At 42.8% G+C, this 20,338-nt stretch overlaps 1 protein-coding gene across 1 annotated transcript; it reads right to left on the minus strand.

Annotated features, from left to right (window-relative positions):
* Positions 1-15,684: 15,684 nt before the first annotated feature.
* GPR83 (G protein-coupled receptor 83) lies at positions 15,685-19,540 on the minus strand. Its single transcript, XM_026851972.1, has 4 exons — positions 19,152-19,540; positions 18,275-18,400; positions 17,120-17,253; positions 15,685-16,321 (listed from the first exon to the last, which is right to left on the minus strand). The coding sequence occupies exons 1-4, from the start codon at positions 19,536-19,538 to the stop codon at positions 15,697-15,699; spliced, it is 1,272 nt and encodes a 423-aa protein (XP_026707773.1). The 5' UTR covers positions 19,539-19,540; the 3' UTR covers positions 15,685-15,696.
* Between the last annotated feature and the right edge of the window lie 798 nt (positions 19,541-20,338).

Consider the following 20,338-nt stretch of genomic DNA (forward strand, 5'->3'; position numbering starts at 1 on the left):
GGGGGCGGTAATGTAAATTGTATGTGCCAGGGAAGCAATCTGGCATTAACAACAAATGTAGCTGTCCTGAGCTACAGCACTATGCTCCTAAGGGTTTAATCATGGATCAGTTTTGAATTCAAGGATAAGGTATGAAAAGCCCTGAAATACCTTAGTTGAAATGCCAAGCTGTTTCTTTCCTCCTCCTCTTTCTCCCCACTACACCTTCTCCCCCTCCAAGACTTGTTGCAGGAGGCTGAGTGGCAGATGGCCACTATGTTCTTCCAGATCTCAGCAGCCTCCCAAGCTTCAGACATTGTCTCTATGTTGTCAAGACTGTTCAGAGCATTGAATGATGTCATAGCCCTTTGATTCAGCACTGAGCACCTCGGGGGGAAAGGAAGAGTACCTTCTCCTGGGTCTCAGAGAGTGTAACAGCAAAGCAAGAGGTGGAGGTTGCTGGACCATTGCTGATAGCAAGTTTTCTGAGAGTAATAAAGACAAACTCATTGGAGATTTCCTCTGGGGGTTTCATATGACCTTGCAGCTCAGAAATAGCATATCGGAAGTGACAGTGGGCCAGAGACACCAGGATGTCACTACAAGCTCATTTATTTCTTTCACTACAACCTGAAAAGAACCATGAAAGAAAACAATAAACAGGAGGAAGCCTGACGCATCGAGTCAGGTTGAACTAGCCATCAGTGACTGCGTGACATCAGCTTTTCATCTCCATGTCTGAGTAACAGTGAGACAAGTCTCATCTCTCCTGAGAGACCTACTAGTTACAAATATTCCCTGAGCTGTTTACTGTCACAGTTTTGAACCTTCAATGAAGGTAAACAGTTCAGTAGTCACTAAATTGCCAGTTAATTTGCCCCATTTGTGGTTCTGTGATATTCTCTTCCAAAAATGTGTCAACCAACAAGCCTTCTCTAGAGGAGAGGTCCGCTGGGACATTTGGTGCAGCAGGGAAGGGACTGACAGTTTACAGGCAGGTAAAAAAAAAAAAAAAAAAAAAAAAGGAATGTAATGCAATTGTCCAGCATTTAGGAGCAACTGAAAGGCCTTGAGTTCCCTTCAAGAAGGACTTGTTCATTGCAGGAAACATTGAGCCTGCTTGTCCCTGTTGCGGTAGAAGTCTTAGGCACATTCTCCACATGCTCAAGCACAGTGTAGGATACAGCTTTTTCTTTAAGGATGACTCTTCCACTGAGGAAGAGTTACAGAAGGATCTGGGAGCCACTATCAGCTAGAGAGAAACCTTTGAAGACATTTTGTACTTTGCAAAAAATCTCACCCCGATTCAAAGGTCACCTGGGCTGTTCTCATGCCCCTTGGGGTTAATGTTATTAAACTACTGATAGAAGCAAACTCTGCAGGGACATGACAACCATTTGGGGAGCAATAAAGGAGGCCTGGGAGATATTCTGGCGCATTTATGTTTGAAAAGCTCAAATTGCTGTCCCCATTACTTGAAGATGAAATTTGGTATAGACTCTGGAATGGGCTTTGTGCAAGGGCTGTGTTTTTAAGCCTTTTAAAAAGATTTCACTTTTCTTCTGTACAGGAAAGCTGGGGAAGCAGACAAAGAAATTCTATGGGATAAAAATAGACTTTGCTGCTTTAGGGTGAAATGACTGCAATAAAGTCAGAGGAATGGAGAGCCAAAACCCGGGAGAAGACAACGCTTGCAAGTGAAGAATATGGAAAAGCTGTGACCCCTTCCAAGTACTGGAAGAGTCCTAAGTCTCATTATTTCTCTACTACCAGACATTCAAATCCATAGGCAAAACATCCCATTGTTGCCCTGTTTGTTAACTACATACGAAGGACCTCATTCTTCTACTGTTGTCAGACAGATGTATTAGAAGAGATGATTGTAACAAATCCAGACTTTCTGAGAATATGTCCAATAAAATGACATACAAAAGAATTTTTACTTGTTTGTGTGCATGTTTTTGAACCACATTGTTCTCAGGCTCTTAGTTCCAGGCATCCTGAATACAAGAGGCATTTGCTCTTCTCTCTCCTGTCTCAGTTCTTGTTTTACAAAAGAGGGGTGATAACACCACTTCATCAAATGGGGGCTTTCTAAAAAAAATGTGAAAAGTCAGAAAATGTGAATATTTCATCAGTGTCATTGAGTGCTATAAAAAGCACTGTGAAGAAATTAATCCCCTATTCAGAGCAGGGTTTGACAAGGATACCTACCCATAGTCAATAGAGAGCAGAAAGAAAATATTAAATAACTGCTTTTGAACACTGTCCTCCTGCAAACGAGATAAAGCAGGGCATCAAGAAAAGCTAACATGTAATCCTGAAACTGAAAGTTGCATCATTCATGTACACACAGGAATCAGAAGTGAGAGTAAAAGGGTAGTTTCACTTTGTAATATTACTGTTCTTTTAAAAGCTGTGTTTATTATAATATTATACAACATTGACTTTTCATCAGTATCAGAGAAATGTTGACTCCAGAGAAACATAATGAGAGAAAATTTTTCTAACCTTGTGTTAAAGTAATGGGGAACTGTAAGAGAGCATGAGATTTCAAGCAGGCTACAGTTACTCAAAACATATTTGAATTTTTAGCTGAGATATAAATCCCTGTATGGAAATTTACCAAAAGTTTTAATCCATCAGCGAAATAAATCAGCACTGTTATAAACCCAGCCAGTTTTGGTATGTGTTTCGTAAATGAATTTTTAAACCCCTCGGTTTTAAAAGTCCACATATTTAAGTAGATAAGACATGTTTTCAACCAGATAAAAACAAAAAACAAAAGGTGAATTTTTCTTTATATGATATTCTTCTGAAGCATGTCCATAGAGCTCTAAGGCCAACTAGTCTGGAGGAATGTGATCATTTTTTGAGGAATATCCTATTTCCTTATTTTACTCTGTAGGTAACAGGAGATCAACCAGGCAGCATGGGCTATGACATGCTGCAGACACAGGGACAGATGCACAGAAAAGCAGATAAACCAGTTATGAATTCAGTAAGACTAACATTCTACTGATTTTATTTCCACTATTTTTTATGCTACCCGCATCTCCTTTCTCCAGCTTGTCAATTTGGGGAATAATCAACATATTGTGAAGAGTTAAGACATTCCTACCATCTGCACAACACAAGGCTGTGGGTCCAGAGGAGGCAGGGCACTGGGGATGTGCTAGGGGTGGTGAGCAGGTCCCTTCCCACACTGCCTGGCTCTCCTGCGGGACAGCGGCCCTGGAGGTCACGGTGCTGAGGCTCCAAAGGGGAGAAACTCACTGGGAGGAAAGAAAAGGGCTGAGGGCAGACCATTCAAAAGAATGCCTCAGCCCTTCAGATTTGCTTTTCTTCCTGCAGCTGAATGCTTCTGGGGACCATCGGTCTGCTCTAAGGGCAATGTTGCTTAATGTCATCTGCATCATCACGGTTTTCACATGGCAGGTAAAATCCTGGCATGTTTATTATTTCCTCAGGGATTTCTTGAAGTGGTTTTGAGGATTGTTACCCTTGTGCACAAGTTGTTTCCTTGTTGTTTTATCATTGCCCTGTGAAGTGACTAACAATCACCTCTCAGGAGGTTAACTGGTTTGGCAAGTGTGCAGCCCATAGAGTTATTTCATCTTGCTAGTACCACAATGAGAGACCATCTCATAACATCTGGAAATGCAATTGCTAGTGGTAAAGCTGCCCAAAAGTTATTTCTTTCAGTTTTCCTCTAGAGGGAGATGCTTTTCGAGAAAGGAGTTTAGGGGTGAGGAAGAATTGGGGAAAAAAATCATGCTCTTTAGAGGGACATAATAGTGAAGATGATATCAGTTAACTTGAGGATGCAAAGATCTTCTGGATATCACTGCAATTATAAGGCAATCACATCACAGCCATCTGGGTGACTGAGAGAGAAGTTATCAAAGCATTAGATTGGAATTTGGCTGTTTTTTCCTAATCATGGAATATTCAACCAACTGTATTAAATTACTAGTACAATTTTAAAAAGTAATTTATTAAACACTAAAAAGTGTATTTCTGAAGTGACACAATGTAATAAAAAGAATAAATCTTTTATGGCTTTGTATCATTAAATATTCACACATTCATCTTCTTCAAAACATTTTCATGTTATCAACCCCCCCTGAAGGACTGTGACACAAAACTCACATGATAACGCTGGATTGATTTTTTTTTTTAGATAGCAAAATTTACATCCTCTCTTTTGTTTCTTCAGATTTTTTTCTGGGAGTTGCCTCACCTGTTTACAAACTCTTTATATCATTGAGATTAATCAATCACCTTCATGTAAATGAACTTCTTTGCCTATAAACAAACTCCCACCCTACTCAGGTACCTGCTGAATTAGCCCTCTAAGGTAAGAGCCTTGCTTCACCACATAGTCCAAGGAAAGTGGTAGGTGTCGTTGAAGGCATTTGAATGGGTAACCAGTCCGGGGAAAAAATAACCTGGGCTCACTGTGTTTGTAATACATTTTAATTGCTTTATCTCTTGCACACTTGAAAAACTTCATGTACCTAAAGGAACAGAAGTGAAATCTCTCAGCTAGAAACAAAAGAACCATGCTTTTTGTTTGTTTTTTCCCTCTTACTTGGGATAAGAGAATTACGTGATGCTGCACAGTTCAGAACAAGGCCTCTGCGATGGCAGTCTGAGCTGCAGGATGAGAAACAGGCCTGAGGGCTACCTGTCTGTCTGACATCTAGGAATGTGTTTGCACTGCTGAATGAGTGCCAGGGACCCAGCTGAAGTCAGTCCCTGCTGTCCTCATTGTTCAAATGTTAGCTCATACACGAGCCCTGTCAGGCTTTCTCCAAGACAAATTCTGGGCAAGTATCTGGGAACAGTTCACTTCAAGAGTAGCTCCCAGAAGGCAGCAAGGATGAGACCATACCAGTCTGGTTCCTACCACCCTACCTGTCCCTCCAACATATCCCATCGAGTTTTGCACCTTCAGAGACTCTTATGGCATGTTTCTAGGACATCCATGTCTTTAAATTCATATGATTAAAAACTATTCTGGTGGCCTCTGGCAAACTTGGTCACATTATAGTACTTCAACTGAAAAACATTTTAAAAAAATGTAATTATGTCTTAATATCCCCATATCCCTGTGACCCTAGAGGCTCAGAGTCAAGGACTGTGTATCATGACATAACTGGTCTGCTCTAGATAGACCTAGCACTACACACTGTGGAAACAAGTGAGTTGACACCGTAGAAGTTTAGTTGGAGAGGCACACCTCTCTCATCCTGAAAAGCCCTGCCTGCCAGATACAGCCTGCAGAGAAAAGGTACACCTAAGATGTGGCTGAGATACTGCTCTGAACGAGGTGGAAATCTCCATGAATTTGTTTTGTAGGTAAAGGAAATTTTTCTTCTGGTCATTAAAAGTCTTTGAGACTGAGACAAGAGGTGGAAGGTTTGACCCCACTGTGACCCACAGTGGCTCACAGGAATCCCTTCAAGACTGCAAACCAGAGGACAGGCTGTGGGGGACATGATTCCCAGAAGAAGAAAAGATGGGCCAAAGAATTTCCCTGTTTCCGTCTCTCTAATGCCAGCCCAAATCTTCAACCCAGCCTACCGTGTTGTCCCCAAGAAGGAGCAGGGGCTGCCCTTCTGCTGGGCTCTGCAGGATGGGGAAAGCAGGGGAATATTCCATCCTCACCCACCTTCAGTGGTGTAAGATCAGGAAATAAGTGAGCATGCTATGCAGTCATGATGTACCAGACCCAGAGGCTGTGGGAAGGTCCGAGCTCTCTCAGAGCCTCCGAGAGCTGTTATAACATGTAGATGGTACCGCAGGTGCAGATTGTCACAGCCTGGTGGCTTCAAGGCAAGGCTGGCAGACTGTGTCAGCAGCAAGGCTGGCTACACTCTCTCACAGGCACTCAAGAGATTTATGAATAAGGCAGTCGTGAATAATAGTTATTCTCAGTTTCCTGGGAAACCTGCTATTCTAAAACTCTGTGTCCGCATAGAGTTTCTAGGTCAGACTATTCAGAGGGATATGACATCCCTAAAGCTCTTGAAACACTTTTCCACTACCTAGTACTTTATAGTAGCTGTCCATTGATTTTTTAAAAGTCCATTAAAATCTAATTTCACTGGGAATACCTGCCCATGCAGCACACAAGTACAGAAAACAGGCTGAAACTCACTTGGTAAGTCCATGCATGGGTCATTGGCTTAGTGCTGTGCAGATGTTTCTATCTAATCATGCCCAAAAACTGTATAGCTTCATCCAGCTGTTCTTGAGATCAGCATAAGCTCCCAACTCAGTACCTTCACTGCACAAATGTAGCCTCCATCTTGGAGCAAGCTGGGGAGTCTCTGCTTTCCCAGAGCAGACAAGTCCGTAGCTGGCAAAGATAGTTACGGTATCGCACTCTGGTCCATTAATGACTGCTATGCGGGACATAGTCAGACTGTTTTAATCACGACCTACCCAAAATACATCAAAAAACATCTTGAAGTTTCACATTTAATATGCAAATGTTTAATATCCAGTAATGTAACTATGGGGGTGAGTAACTGCTCTCTCTCTTTGTGGTACCAAAATGTAGACAATAGTATCAACCTTTGTTAAGTACTTTGAGATCCAGAGACAAAAATCATGTTTGTATTAGCTAGTGGTGCCTAGTAAAATACAACCATTCAGGAAATTAGGAGGAGGTTTATACTTACCAAAAAACTGTGATTCTGAAATCTCTGGAACCTCCCAGTATTTTTTCCATAAGAAGAATGGAAATAAAGTTTGGAGATGCTGCATGATACCCTTGGAAAATACCTGTGAGACACTGGCACTAACATTCCTGAAGTTTCAGGAAATTGCCATACATTTAGCAGTCCATCAACTGAGAGAACATATGCATCCCATGCTGACAGGAGAAGGGGTGGGTTGCCATGCAGTCAGAGACAATATCAACCAAAGCTGAGGTTCATTATTTTTTGTGCAGGAGAAATCATTTCCTTGAGTGATGATCTCAGCATGATTCAAGGAGTCTTGGCTTTCTTTTCCATATTACATCAAGAGGCTTTGACTGTGCTATGCGCTGTCAGTTTTGCCTCTACTCTATGAAACATCCCTTTAATGGATGCAGGTGCAATGCTTTAGCTATTTGTTGCTTTCCTTTGGATGGCACAGTCTCTGACTTGGCTTACCACTAGTTATGGCAGGCATAGCAAAGCATGTGTGAAGAAAAAAACCCCCCTTTTATCTCCACTAAGGAGCTGGCCCTTGCCAGAAATCATGGCAACTAACTCCTCGCCTTTGCATTTTTTAGCTACTGTTCTACTGTAATACCTTTTTTTTACGAGAGATTTTACCCTATGTGCTAAGAATCTGTGTGTGAAGTGCTGGTTTAAAAATCATGGCCCCAGATGCCTTTTCACTGGACCAAGTTTTAGAGGAAGGCTGCCTGAGAGAAGCTCTGATGTTCAACCTCTTGCAGGAGCTGCTTCTGTGGAGGAGAACGCTCCCTTGGCAGGAGCTTCACAGGAGCACACCTAGATAATCTGCACCCACTAAGTCCACACCCACTGAGCCACATGCTAAATCAACTACCCAAATCAGAAGTGCCTGTGCATCACTGTCACCACAGTCACAGCCCGGCTGACATCCAGGAAGCTGCTTCTGCTCCATTTACTACTTCACCACACCATGTTATACCTTCTGTACCAAACAGTCATTTTTCCGTCAGGGCTGAGACTTCCCTCCTTTCCATTCGTACATCCAGATTTATCAGCTATGCAGGCTCCCTAGGCTAGTGTGCTTCACATCTGTGACCCATGGTTTGCAATGGGTCACAGATGCTGTGACCTCTGCTGCTGCCCTGCCAAGGCTGGCTCACAGCCAAGCTCCGACACATGGTCATTGCCCTACATGCCCATGCCTTCCAAACGGTGCGGCTGCAGGCGACGTGGCTGGATCCCAACATGGCGTATAATAGAGAAGGTATAAATGCTAGATACCAAGTGAATAGAATGTTATAGAGATAAAAATAAATTGTTCTAGAAAGAAATAATAATAAATTATATATTATTCTCAGTAATAAATATTTTCCAGATGTCTTGTCCTGTCTCTACAGTCTCAGTTACTGTGTCTACACTCCAGGAAGGTTGTCTTCAAGGAGATGAACTGGTTTTTTTTTCTGGCCCAAGAGAGCTAAAGGCCCCAGATACTCGTGGTGCATGCAGCAAAACCTAGCAAAAGGGTAATGCGTGGCTAATCCAGTAGCTGCACCAGCATCAAGGGCTTCTCAGACAAACCCAACCATTCCTCGGTTTGGTGAGCCATTGACCCCTTCCTCCCCTCAGGCCAGACATAGAGCTAGGGGTTGTGGGGCTGCAATGACCAGGCTTGTAGTTCTCTCATCCATCTTGCATTTACATCTGTGGATAACTCCAGCATTTCAACTAGAAAAGTTATAGATCTCTTCTACAGGAGTCACACTTTGTACTTTCAGTCTCCATCATGATCAGATATGCTTTTATATCACATGGGAAATGATACTTAAGAGGCCAGCACTGAGTGACCACTGAGTGCTTGGCATTGGCATCAACTGGTGCCCCCTGGGATTCATAGGAAAGAGTGGTGTCGGCAAGAAATTCCCTTTCCTTCCCACCCCTCCCTGGCCTGTTTTTTCAGGGGAATCCCAAGTGAAGCTTATATTTCATCAGTCAAAACCAAAGCAGGAGCAACAGATCTACAGGCAATTTAGTGATTTTTCATAACAATTGAGCTTAGAAGGTTTAGATGCTTAGAAAATAGAACCTGCAAGGGAGAGTTGGAAGAGCTCTGATTTTTGTGGAAGAGAGTGGGGAGAAGTAAGAAAAGTCTTCTCAAAAGAAAAAATAGTGAGACAGCTTTTCACAAAGGGCATGAAAAAGAAGCCACCAAATTCATTTGCAAAAGTGATGATTTAGTTTAAATGCTTATAAAAGGTTTAACCTGCAAAGCTACAAAGCTCTGGACTGAGACTACATTTTATCTTTGCAGCACTGATGCTAGAAAGTGTCATAGTACCAGTAGTGCTGCCATGGACCACAGGTCTGAGGCAGGGAGGGAGGGAGGAAAAGAGGGAGGGAGAGAAAGATGGAAGGAATGAAAGCTGATAGCTGAAAACCTCATCTGACATCAACAAGTGCACAAAAAGTTTCAAGAAATTATTTTCCCCTGAGTGCTGTTCAGAATAGCACAAGCTGCCGAATACAGCCTGGCATTCTCTTTGCTCCCTTTCAAGTTCTCTGCGCAATTCTAAATGGAGAAAATGAATAAAACATTATTAGAAACAGAGTATTAACATTCATGAATTCATAGACCTTGTGACTTAATTTTCATAGACCTTTTATGATATTTTTCAAGAAAATAGAAAAATAAAAAACCAATATTGTCAATACAAATTATTTCAGTTTTGAACAGAAAAAACACAGCACACTTTAAATCATGAAAGTTGCAGAGCCAGCCACTCACGGTTTTGGAGATGTCAGCATTAACTTTACTTATCCGTATGCCAGATGATGCATTCTCTAAATGCAATTCTTTTTTCCATATAACTCCTGTGCTCAGGCTGTGTGGGTCTCCTGCAAGGAGCAGCTGTTCAGTGCCTTGAGTATTCCTTGTTACCAGTAGACACCACTGTACTGTACTCACAGTCTGCTCCAGAGGCACGTGTGTGAAAGCTCCAGAGGAAACAACCGAGCCAGGTTTAAAAGAATGACCTACACTGATAATCAAGAACATGACTGATAGCAGTCAAACTGGTGAACTCTGGGGAACACAATACCTCAGGGCCAGAGTGCTACACTCCGGTAAAGCTGTGAGCAGAGGAACTGTGGCGTGATGACAGGAGGATGGCCACAAGGTCACAGCGCATCACCTGTACCATTGCTCTTCCTGCTCCCAAGAGGAGGACGGCCTGTATAAAGACACTGAAAAGGATGGAAAAAAACAGTAGGCCTTGCCTAAGACTTAGGGAATCAGAAGCAGGCAAGATTTTGAGGGGAAAAAAATAACAGTAATAATCATTGACTCTTAAAGAGTATAACACATACATCCAAAATCTAATTCCTTGCTGTCAGCAAAAAGGAACCCAAAAGACATAGCAAGGAGTCAGTAGCCAGCATCTCTTAAGCTCTGTGTCACACAGGAATCAGCCTGGCCAGGCCACACAGACGCACTCACAGAGGTCTTGGTGCTTCTGACGACGTGTGCATGAGGGTGGGAGCGGGGACAGTTGCCTTGCTTAGAAAGTCAGACAAAACAAAATGGCCTTCCCTTTCCATAACGCCTCATGTTTAGCTCTGATTCATTATATTCCCAGGCAGGAAAGAAAAGCATGATCCTTACCATGCTCCAGAGCAATCAGTCCCTTCTCACATCAAGGTTCCCCACAGGCTTGTTCTTGCAGATCTGTTTTTCCTAAGGCTAGCTACTAAACCACCTGCTTCAAAGCACTGCACAAGACCAAAATTCAAAAGGTAGCAAAAAGTCCAGCTGCAGCAGGCAAACACACACTAAAGGGAAAATGGAAGAAGACAATCTCCACCCTGCACACGTGTCTCATTTTTTCATCACTCAGACCATTCTTTCACACTCACGGAAGTGGCATCTGAATGCAGTTAATGCACCAATGGCTGTATTCACATTTTAAAAGAAGCCTCTTGTCTGCAACAGAGCTGGGGTAGAATGAAAAAAAAACCATGAAGCCTGATTGCCCAAATTAAATTGCCCAGGTCATAACGTTTTGGGAATAGTTTACATCATACTGCATTTTGTGTGCTCAGAGCACAGCCCCCACTGATTTCAGTAGCACCGGTATGCAAAAGCATGCAAAAGTATGCAAAATGTTTCTCCAGATTCCCAAATCATATATGAAGAAAATGAAAAATAGCTAATTAGGAAATTCTCATCAGAAATTGCTCAGTACCACATTAAGTACATTGTAGCACAGTGTACTATGTACAGTTTTCAAGGGCATCATTTCTAGTGCTTTAACCATGTTATTCTCTTGCATGCTTCTGCCCTAGTCTCTCTAAAACCTGTAGCTCTCCTGTCCATTGGACACTAGTTCATTCGTGGACAGGCTGTTAAGGCTCACTGACCAATCTGCCTCTTCTTTGCTTTTTGCCAGGTCCATCCCTCCTGTTCTCTGTAATTAAATCAAACAGCTTCGGCACTTCTTACACCCCCCTCTTGTGCTCAGATCCAGGACTGGGCAGAGACCGGAGGAGAAAGGTTTTCCACCCAGTGCAGGGGTGCAGGATCCAGAGCTGTAACTGCAGGATCCCTGCTCAGACCTACCTGGACTGGGCATTTGAGGATTTTGTCTAACTTAGCTGTTCAAAGGATGATAACTGCACCCAAAGATGGTGAATCTTAAGATGCTACCTTCAGCTTCAGAAAGAATGTCTTACTGAGTTCAGACCATGAGCCCCTGGTCCCAGGCAAAGCTAAATACAAGGATCTAGCTGCAGGATCCATTATAACATGTGTATGTGTTTGAAAACAACTGCAACGCATTCATTGAATGAAAGACTTCTGATGTAAAATATGGCTCAGTCCAAATGGTTCTGGTTTGACTAAGCTGTATGAAAAGCATTGGGTAGGCAGTGCCTCACCTCATCAGAGGCTCTGCCAGTCTGTCCATCAGCTCCAATCAACCATTAACCTGCAACCTTTCTCACACCAAAAGCTGCCTCACATGGAGCTCCCAGTACATCCAGCCAGGCCAGTAGGACCAAAGTCCATACACCAGTCAGTCATAGTGATTTCCAAGGAGTTCCCAGAATGACGAGATGACAGCTGATGCGAGAGCTGTCATGGCAGCATGCCCTTCTCTGTCCTGGAAACTGAAATACTTTTTGTCCTTCAAATTTTAGGCCCTTTGGTGTCTGATCAGTCTTGTGCCTGGGGGATGGATGCACAGAGTGTAAACTCCTCCCTGTGTTAGATGATGATGAGTATCACAAATCAAAGACACCATTCAAAATTGTGAAAACACTCTGAAAGCAAAGTTTTATGGGCAAGAAAGAAACTTTGGACATCTAACTCAACATTCATCATCATACAACAAACAGAATAATCACAATTGAAGTAAGTATATGTGCTTGAGTCTTTCAAGCTACAGACTCACTGGAAAAAAAGAAAAAAAGAAAAAAAGAAAAGATGTAATAGAAAAAAAACCCCAAACCATTAAAGTATAAAAAGATTAATCCAAAACACAAAAGAAGATTTTTTTTTCCCTCTCCTCTTTGATAAGACTGACAAGTGCAGAATCATCCCTTGCTTTAGTTTTCTTACCCAGCCCTGTGCTCTCACAGCTCTCCCCAGTGGGCAGCTGATGTTGACAGGACAGGGCCATGGCAGTGTTGGCAGAAGTGACAAGAGGCATGCGGCCCTGCACAGAAGTGGAGATGCTTTGATGGATCAGACTGGAAGTTCAAGCTACTAGTAGAATCTAATTTCCAGAAGATTTCCAGTCAGACTTCTTCTCTCAAGTAATTTATGACCAAAGGAAGAATCCTGCAAAAGATTGGATACTATACGAAGATTTGAAACATTGCATCTCCCTAAGGGCAGACTCTTAAAAAAAAAAAATCAACCAACCCATAAGTAGATGTTTTCTATTCCTGAAGCCAGATGACTCTACAGGTAAACCCAATGGTAACCTTGACCATTTTTTTCCCTGAGTGAAGAAAGGATGCTTTTGGGAAGGGTGTCTTGATCTGCTCTCTCCTTCTTTTGCCCCAGACAGGGAAGCTTTCATTATTATTATTTGTTTATTATAAACTTAAGCTGAGTAAAGCCATGCCAGAAATCCAGGTAAAGAAAGAGGTTTTTTAATGAATACAAAATTACAAATGTGTAGCCTTCAAAATGATTTTGTTCAACATTTACAAAACCAATGACAAAATTAAGGTGGGAAGAAGATGGCATTGGCTCCCTGTATCTCCTTTCCTCACACCATCCCCTTCCCTGGTGTCCTGACTCTTAGTCTCTTCTTCCTCCTGCTGCCATCACGCGCTCCCTCTTCCTCCTCTCTACTCCTCTCCGTCCTCTTTGCTACCAGTGAGTGAACACTTGCTGCTAGAAGCTGCACGTAAACACAGACCATTTTTCTTTTGACTGAGGGAACCAAATGTAGTATCTAATTTGTTGCTTTATCTCTTGCCCACACGTGCATGCACACATTTTTCTCTCCTGGGGAAATATTTTAGTATCTGGGAGAAATGTTTAAAGAGTTAAAAAGTGATAAGGATGACTGCAAGGGGTTATGAGGGACTCAGAAATTAAATTGGAGCTGCATAATTGCAAGGAAGGAAGAGGCAAAGGGAAAAATGAAAGCGTAATGTCCACTGAAAGGACTTTGGAAGGGATGGACTAACTTCCCAAACTCTCATGAAGAGGGTTTTCCAGTGCTATCACACATCTCTCTTGTAGAGCGGAAATGGGCTGAGGTCCTTGCTTCTCTCACATGCTTTGGCATGTTAATTTAAATCTTCTTGTACTGAACATACAGGTCAGATCTTGTGCAACTGAAATCAGGGAATGGGTCTGATTTACAGCAGTTCAGCGCAGGTCCAAGGTTACTGTGGTTCTAAAAACACTCCATCACCACTTTCCTCTTTTAAATGCATAGTATTAGATTTTTAGGTATTCAGCATTCCCAAAGGCTTATTTGCTGGTAAAGGGCTGGGATCTACTGGACTGGGGAGTGTGGTTCACAGGCTCTACACATTTGGGATATAGAATAGAATAGAATAGAATAGAATAGAATAGAATAGAATAGAATAGAATAGAATAGAATAGAATAGAATAGAATAGAATAGAATAGAATAGAATAGAATAGAATAGAATAGAATAGAATAGTTCAGTTGGAAGGCTCCTGCAATGATCATCTAGTCCAACTGTCCGACCACTTCAGGGCTGATGTGGTGCAAAAGGGAGAAAACGGAGCTTGACTTAAGGGATCAAAGCAGGCAGGAGGAAAGGTTTGGTTCTGCATATCAGTGATACAAAGTATCTGACTCATGGGGCCTTGATAAAAGGTAGTAAAGCAGCAGTGGATTCAAAGTGTGGGACTGAGAACACCTTGTGAAAGGACACTCCTAGCTGCAAGGAGTGGTAGGCATTTCAGTCTCTTTAATACTTAGGTGAGAAAGACCTGCACAAAGTTTCAAATTATTTCAGAAATGTAAGTTTATTACAGGACATTGAGAAAAACAGTTTCTAGCTTTTTTTTTTTTTTTCCTCCATTTATAGTAATTTATAAAAAGATTTTTCTCACTTCACTGCTGGCTGCTGCAAATTGAATGTGGAATGGGGCACCCTGGTGTGACATTCAAGATAATTTCCACAGCACAGGGAGAGCTTTGCTTTCCTGTGCAATACAAGGTACAGCTTTTGGAATGCCCATATTTTTCATTATTCATAATCAGATTTTCTTCTGCTCAGAACATTAAGTTCTGCAAACTACTCCAGACAGCTGCAGCCATACGAATTTTCTTAGCCACCCCAAGAACATACCTCACTCATCTTTAAATGCATCAGAATTGTGCAATCACTAGAGGATATCTTGCAGAGAAATGTTCCACTTTTATTACTTGCTGTCGGAGATATCATCTCTTCTCTCAAAGCAGTTAATTTATGAACTAATTCCAGAGAGGTAACATCTTCATTGGAATGAAATGTCCCAAATGTCTGATCTGAGAAATACCCAGGTGCTTTACAGAATAAGAGAGTAACATTCAAAAGCAAATTAAAAACTCAAACTGTGGGATTCTTTAGCTGCCACTTGACAATAATGCAAAGATTCTCTGATGACAAGGTCCTAGTCCAAACTCAGAGTAGTGTTTAATTACCCATTCTCCACATGTGGATTGTATGTCCAATATTCTCCAAATTAGCTTTTTGGGGTTTAGTTCTCTATTTGAAGAAAAGCTTTCTGAATATTCATTACTTTATCTTAGGGAAGAAAAATTCTGTGTGATTCAGCACTGGCAGCAGATGCTGAGCTAACAGGTTAGTGTTTGCCATCTACTTATGCGAAGAATAGGCATCCATTTTTCTTCAACTCTACCTTAGAAAAAGTGCCTGTGATGTAAGAGATTCCTCTGTTTACCAATGTCCGTCTTCCCCTCTACTCCTCTGAGGGTATTTACACACACACACACACACAAAGTATTTGTGACATATATCTGTTCATTCATTTTGAACCGATCTTGACTTTCAAACCCCAGTTCAGAAGGGATGCCTTCCTACCCAGTTGCACTGGATCTAAGCCAGCAACCTAAAGGTTAAAGACAGAAAAGGGGAGGGAGGTCTGATGTGATTAGACTGTTGCTTTAGTGTTTAAGTACCAGTAAAACACACACACAGCCCCAGCAGTAAAAAGGCTTAGTCATGCAGATAACAGCAACATACATGCAGAGAATCCTGTCCTGCAAGGCCATCCAAAGCCAACTTGACAAAGACAAAGAAATCCTTCCTGGCAAGAGCTTGCCTTCTCCCCTTTAGGGGCTCCAGGCCATTATCATCAGCCTGCACCAAAGATGAAGCTCTTTCACACCACCTCCTGTAGAACCTCCCTCTTGGTATTATCACATGTGGTTACACAGTCCCTGGGTAGGCCAGGGCTCCACACCTTCCCACCATTTTAGCTCTATCCAAATCTATGTGCAGTCCTTATAGATTTTCCAGGACCACCATTTAGCTCACAGCTACTATTGGCTCAACTGCAGAGATGTCTGTCTTTCCTGACTGGATGTTGGAGGCTGATGGGAGGACATGGGAGGCCTGCAACCTCTTGAGGTTGCCATTTTCTGGCCAAGCCAGTCGGTAGGATGGGACTGTGGAGGGAAGCCTCTGTTCTGCAGGCCCAGGAGGTTTTCTGCACATGTTGAGCAAAGCCTTCAGTTCTGATCGGAAGTTGTCATTGAGCCAACAGTAGATGAAGGGGTTGTAGCAAGTGCTGCTCATTGCAAACCAGTGAAAGGCAAAGTACAGGGCATTGTTGGTGTGGATGGTCTGGCTGGAGAGGAGGACGACGTAGCAATTCAAGGGGAACCAGCAGACTGCAAAGAGGATGACAACAAGCATCAGCATCTTTATGGTCTTCTTATTCTTTTTGCGTAGGGCAAAGTACTGCTCAGTGGTGACGTCCCCAATGACATTGCGCAGCCAGAGTTTCTTGGCTACTGTCATGTAGGCAGCAGAGATGATCAGAAGGGGCAGAACGTAGAGCAGAATGAAGGTTGTTAAGTCGAGGTACTTCCAAAAGAGGTCAGCAGGCTCAGGGAAATCTGGCAGACACAGGCATCGGGTAACCTCTTCACTGCAAGTGGAGATACCGGACAGAGTGAAAGCGCACGTGGCCAGGTACCACAGGAGAAGTACATCGGACACAAAGAGGTAGGTGGGAGAGGGCTCTTGCCATACAGCCTGGAGGCAGAACCTTCATTTATGCACATAAGTCACAGTTAAGCGGAGCTCTGCTGACCAAGGGTTTGAGCCATGGAGCAGCCTGTGAGCAATGTGGTAATAATTTCTCGTGGGCATTCATGACCTTATAATAATTTTATGAATTTCATCAATTACAAAATTTCCAGCTGCACTGAAGCAGGTTTTTATTCTCTGTCATTTGGCAAACAGAAACACAGTCTCTGCACATATTAAGGACATTTTCCTCATTAAAGCACTTTCCAAATATCAAGGCTCATAACAGCATTTTATGGAACAAGAAGCTGAGGCAGATCTTTTCACTTTCCCAGGGCTAAAGAGTAGATTAAAATCTATTTGGGTTTAGGTTTTTCCCCATTTCTGGTCTGCCCAAACAGATCAGATTGGTACATCATGTAAAATGCCAGTGTACAGAGATAGAGGGTGCAAGTCAGATCCTCTAACTTAGCCTATTTCATGTGATTAGCGTGACAGAATAAAGATAAAATAATTAAAAATAGAAACAAGAACAGGACACCAGCCATTGCAAAAGGAATCTGATGAAAATTACAGACTAGATCCATATTTGGCTGACTCGGTATAATCTTGGGGCTTTCAGTAGAGGATGCCAAATATGGCCACTGAGAGTTTGGCCTCCAAGGGGATTGTGGAGGAAAGCAAAACACATCCTTACCTGTATTCAAAGGTAAAGAGTTTTTGGTAGATAGCATGTGGTAGGGAAAAACAAGTTGCCATGATCCAAATTACAGAAATGTAGATAACACCTTTTGCAGTAGATATGCGAGGTTTCAGAGGGTGCATTATAACCTGTGCAAAATAAACCAATATTCAGGCTTATGACATTTCAGGAAATAATGATATAATTTTTTCATATTATCTTCCAGCCTCAGATCTACTACTTAACATGGAAATTCAACATACAAGCAGTACAGTCTTCACCCAGCTCCCATTGCCTGTAAGCTGTATATGAAAGCCTGAATTTTTCCTCCATGGAAATGGGTAAAGTCAGATCGCAGTCCTACCCTCACATTCCAGTATTTGCATCTAGGTGTGAAAAACTGAGTACCTGGGGGTCTTGCACACATGTTCATTTACAGGTTCAATTTAATTAATAACCCAAAAAAGAGAGAGAAAATAGTCCCAGACTCTTCAGTATCAGTGACCCAAAGAACCAGAAGTTTGTGAGTTAACTGGACCTCCCCTGGGGATGCTTTGACAGCCAGTGTATTTTCTGGAAATGAGAAGCTTTCTAGCAGAAAACATCAACTGTCAACTGTTTCATATGGGTTTTGGGGGACTCCAGACCAATAATGCCCTAGTGTCCCCAATTTTGAGCCCATTATCAACAGCAAGCCACATCTCTCTTTGTGACAAACACCAGTGTGCTACAGTCAGGTCTCCAGTATTGGGGGTAACAAGGGAATGAGACATCCCAGAGTAAAGGGAGACAGAGCTGTGGAAGCTAACTGGGGTGTCCCTACATCCATGGTGCTGGACAAACCACCCCAGAGGAGAGCTACCCGTGTGAATTCCTATCAGGATATTGGATTTTCTCATTTGAGAGCTACTGGATTATCTACCACAGAAAACCTCCCATTCCCCAGCTTGAAGTGATCGCAAGGCACTGGATATCTCCCATCTCCCACCTTGTTGCAGACTTGAAACTATTATTTCCATCTGACAGCAAGAACTGCTTCCATACCCTTTCAGCTCCTCATGCATCTTACATTAACCAGGGAGCTGAGAAAAAAAGGACAAGGGATCATCCTTACTCATTTTAATTATGCCCTCCCAAGCGTTCTGTCTGTCAGCTTCAGAGAGCTCTCACCTGGTGCCTGTCCACGGCAATGGCTGTGAGAGTCAAGGCAGAGACGTGAAGTGAGCAGTACTGAGCAAACCTACTGACATGGCACATCCCCTTCCCGAATATCCAGGTACTGTTCACAAAACGAGCCTAAAACAAGAATACCTTTTTTTTTTTTTTTTTTGCACACACACACACCCACCTCCCCATGCTTATGAGATACCTCTGGCACATAATTCCTTGTGTTATGTAAAAGTTATTTTTAAAATAGCGGGTTCTTTGTGTAGTTGCATAATCTTTTGGCTTCTGAACCTTGAAGAGGTAGGTTAGTGCTGCTCAGTGGCCTAACAATATTCTTCAGGACAATATAGCAGCACAGTATGAAAGATGTCTGTTCTGTTTTATTCATAGTGTGCCCTTCTGCAGTCTAACTATTGAGTAAATACATTTTCCATTAAACCCCCTTCACAGGATAGAGCTGACCTATAAACCTTATCTTACTTCAAAGCAAACTCCAGCTTTACAACACAGCTTGTAAAATGATTGTGAGCATTAATCCTTCTTTTGTGAAGTTCATAGTATTACCTTGGAAATACTTCAGAGAAGGGAAGGGAAAAAAAAAGACCAGATACTACAAAGTACTAAGTAATCACTGCAAGGTTATTATGGTTCAAGTACTATCAGGGCCACTTTTAGTAAATGGATAATTTCAGATCTTCAACTAGATAACAGGAATTTGAGAAGGAAAAGGCGTGGAGTCCCCAAGGTAACTCCAATCACTGTAATTTGGACTGGACAGGTATCTGCAGAACACCCATGCACTGCCTCTAGCAGCGTAAAGAAGAAAAGGCCACCGAAGTAACTGCAATGCCTTTATGGCATCTCTCTGCCCCAGTCTTACCAGTGTAAAAGGTGTGTTGAGGACCGTGATCATGATATCAGCTACAGCCAGGTTCACAATGAACAAGCTGGTGGCGGACTGCATGCGCTTGGTCTTGATGACAACGTGACAGACCAGGATGTTGCCGAAGAGGGAGAAGACAATGATGAAGGAGTATGCTGCGACGAGCAGGGCTTTCACCGTGATGCTCTGTGACTCCGCTCCGTACCGGCTCCTGCCCACAAAGCTCTGCCAGTCAGCCAGGCTGTCGTTATCCCAAGAGAAGAAACCCGAGATGTTCGGGATTACAAAAGTCTTCTCCACGCTCCCATTCAGGGGCAACTTTCCTGAGGTCACAAAGGCGTTAACCAAGTTGGGGAGGAAGAGCCAGACAAAACAGGAAAACATCTTTGAAATGCCACTCTGCTCCTCTAATTTGGATACAGCTCATTTGTGAGAGAGGAGAGCTCACGCCGTGTTCTGGGAGCGCCGTCCTCCCCTCGCTCAGCCCGGGCGCGCTCGGGGGCTGCAAACACAGCGTGCAAGCCGCAGGAGCGGGTGGATGCTCCTGCTTCCCGCTGCGTGCTCCCCTCCTGCTCAGCTCACCGCTACTTCTGCTCCTTCAGCCGGCTTTATACCTCCAGGTGAGCTCCGAGCCGGGATCTTCTGCAGCCATTGGGCTGCATGACATTATTTCTGCTCTGACGTGCTACTTTTCCACCCTGTCACCTCCCCTGGGCATTAGTCCAAGACAAGCACATCTGTGAGAAAGGCAGATCAATCTCTCCAGTCATCAGCAACCTTTTTCTCTACCAGCAGCCTAGCTCATGCAAATTCTGTGCTGTTTATAAACCAGCAGTGTGTGTGGCAGCTCTGCTCTCTTCCAGGACACAGTTCAAATTTAGGTTTATTTTTAAAGGTCTGGCAGTCAAGTTTCACCCTATTTCACAGCATGACACTTGCTAACTAGCACAGAATAGGGAAGTAACAGATGAACTGCGAATAACAAGCGAGCTTACTGTACATACAGTATTTTTCTAAAGACCTTTTTCCCCTCAGAGAGACAAATACTTAAGTTTCCCTTGGCAGGGATTTCCTCTTGGCCAAGGGAATAAAAAGTTTGATGTGCAACTGTGCTTTCTAGGGTTTTTAGAAATACAGAGGTGGTTACAAAAAGAGTATTGTATGGGACAGAGGATGGGAAGGGA

The sequence above is a fragment of the Athene cunicularia genome (assembly GCF_003259725.1).
Source record: "Athene cunicularia isolate RWA chromosome 1 unlocalized genomic scaffold, athCun1 chr1_part1, whole genome shotgun sequence".
NCBI classification, from domain to species: domain Eukaryota; kingdom Metazoa; phylum Chordata; class Aves; order Strigiformes; family Strigidae; genus Athene; species Athene cunicularia.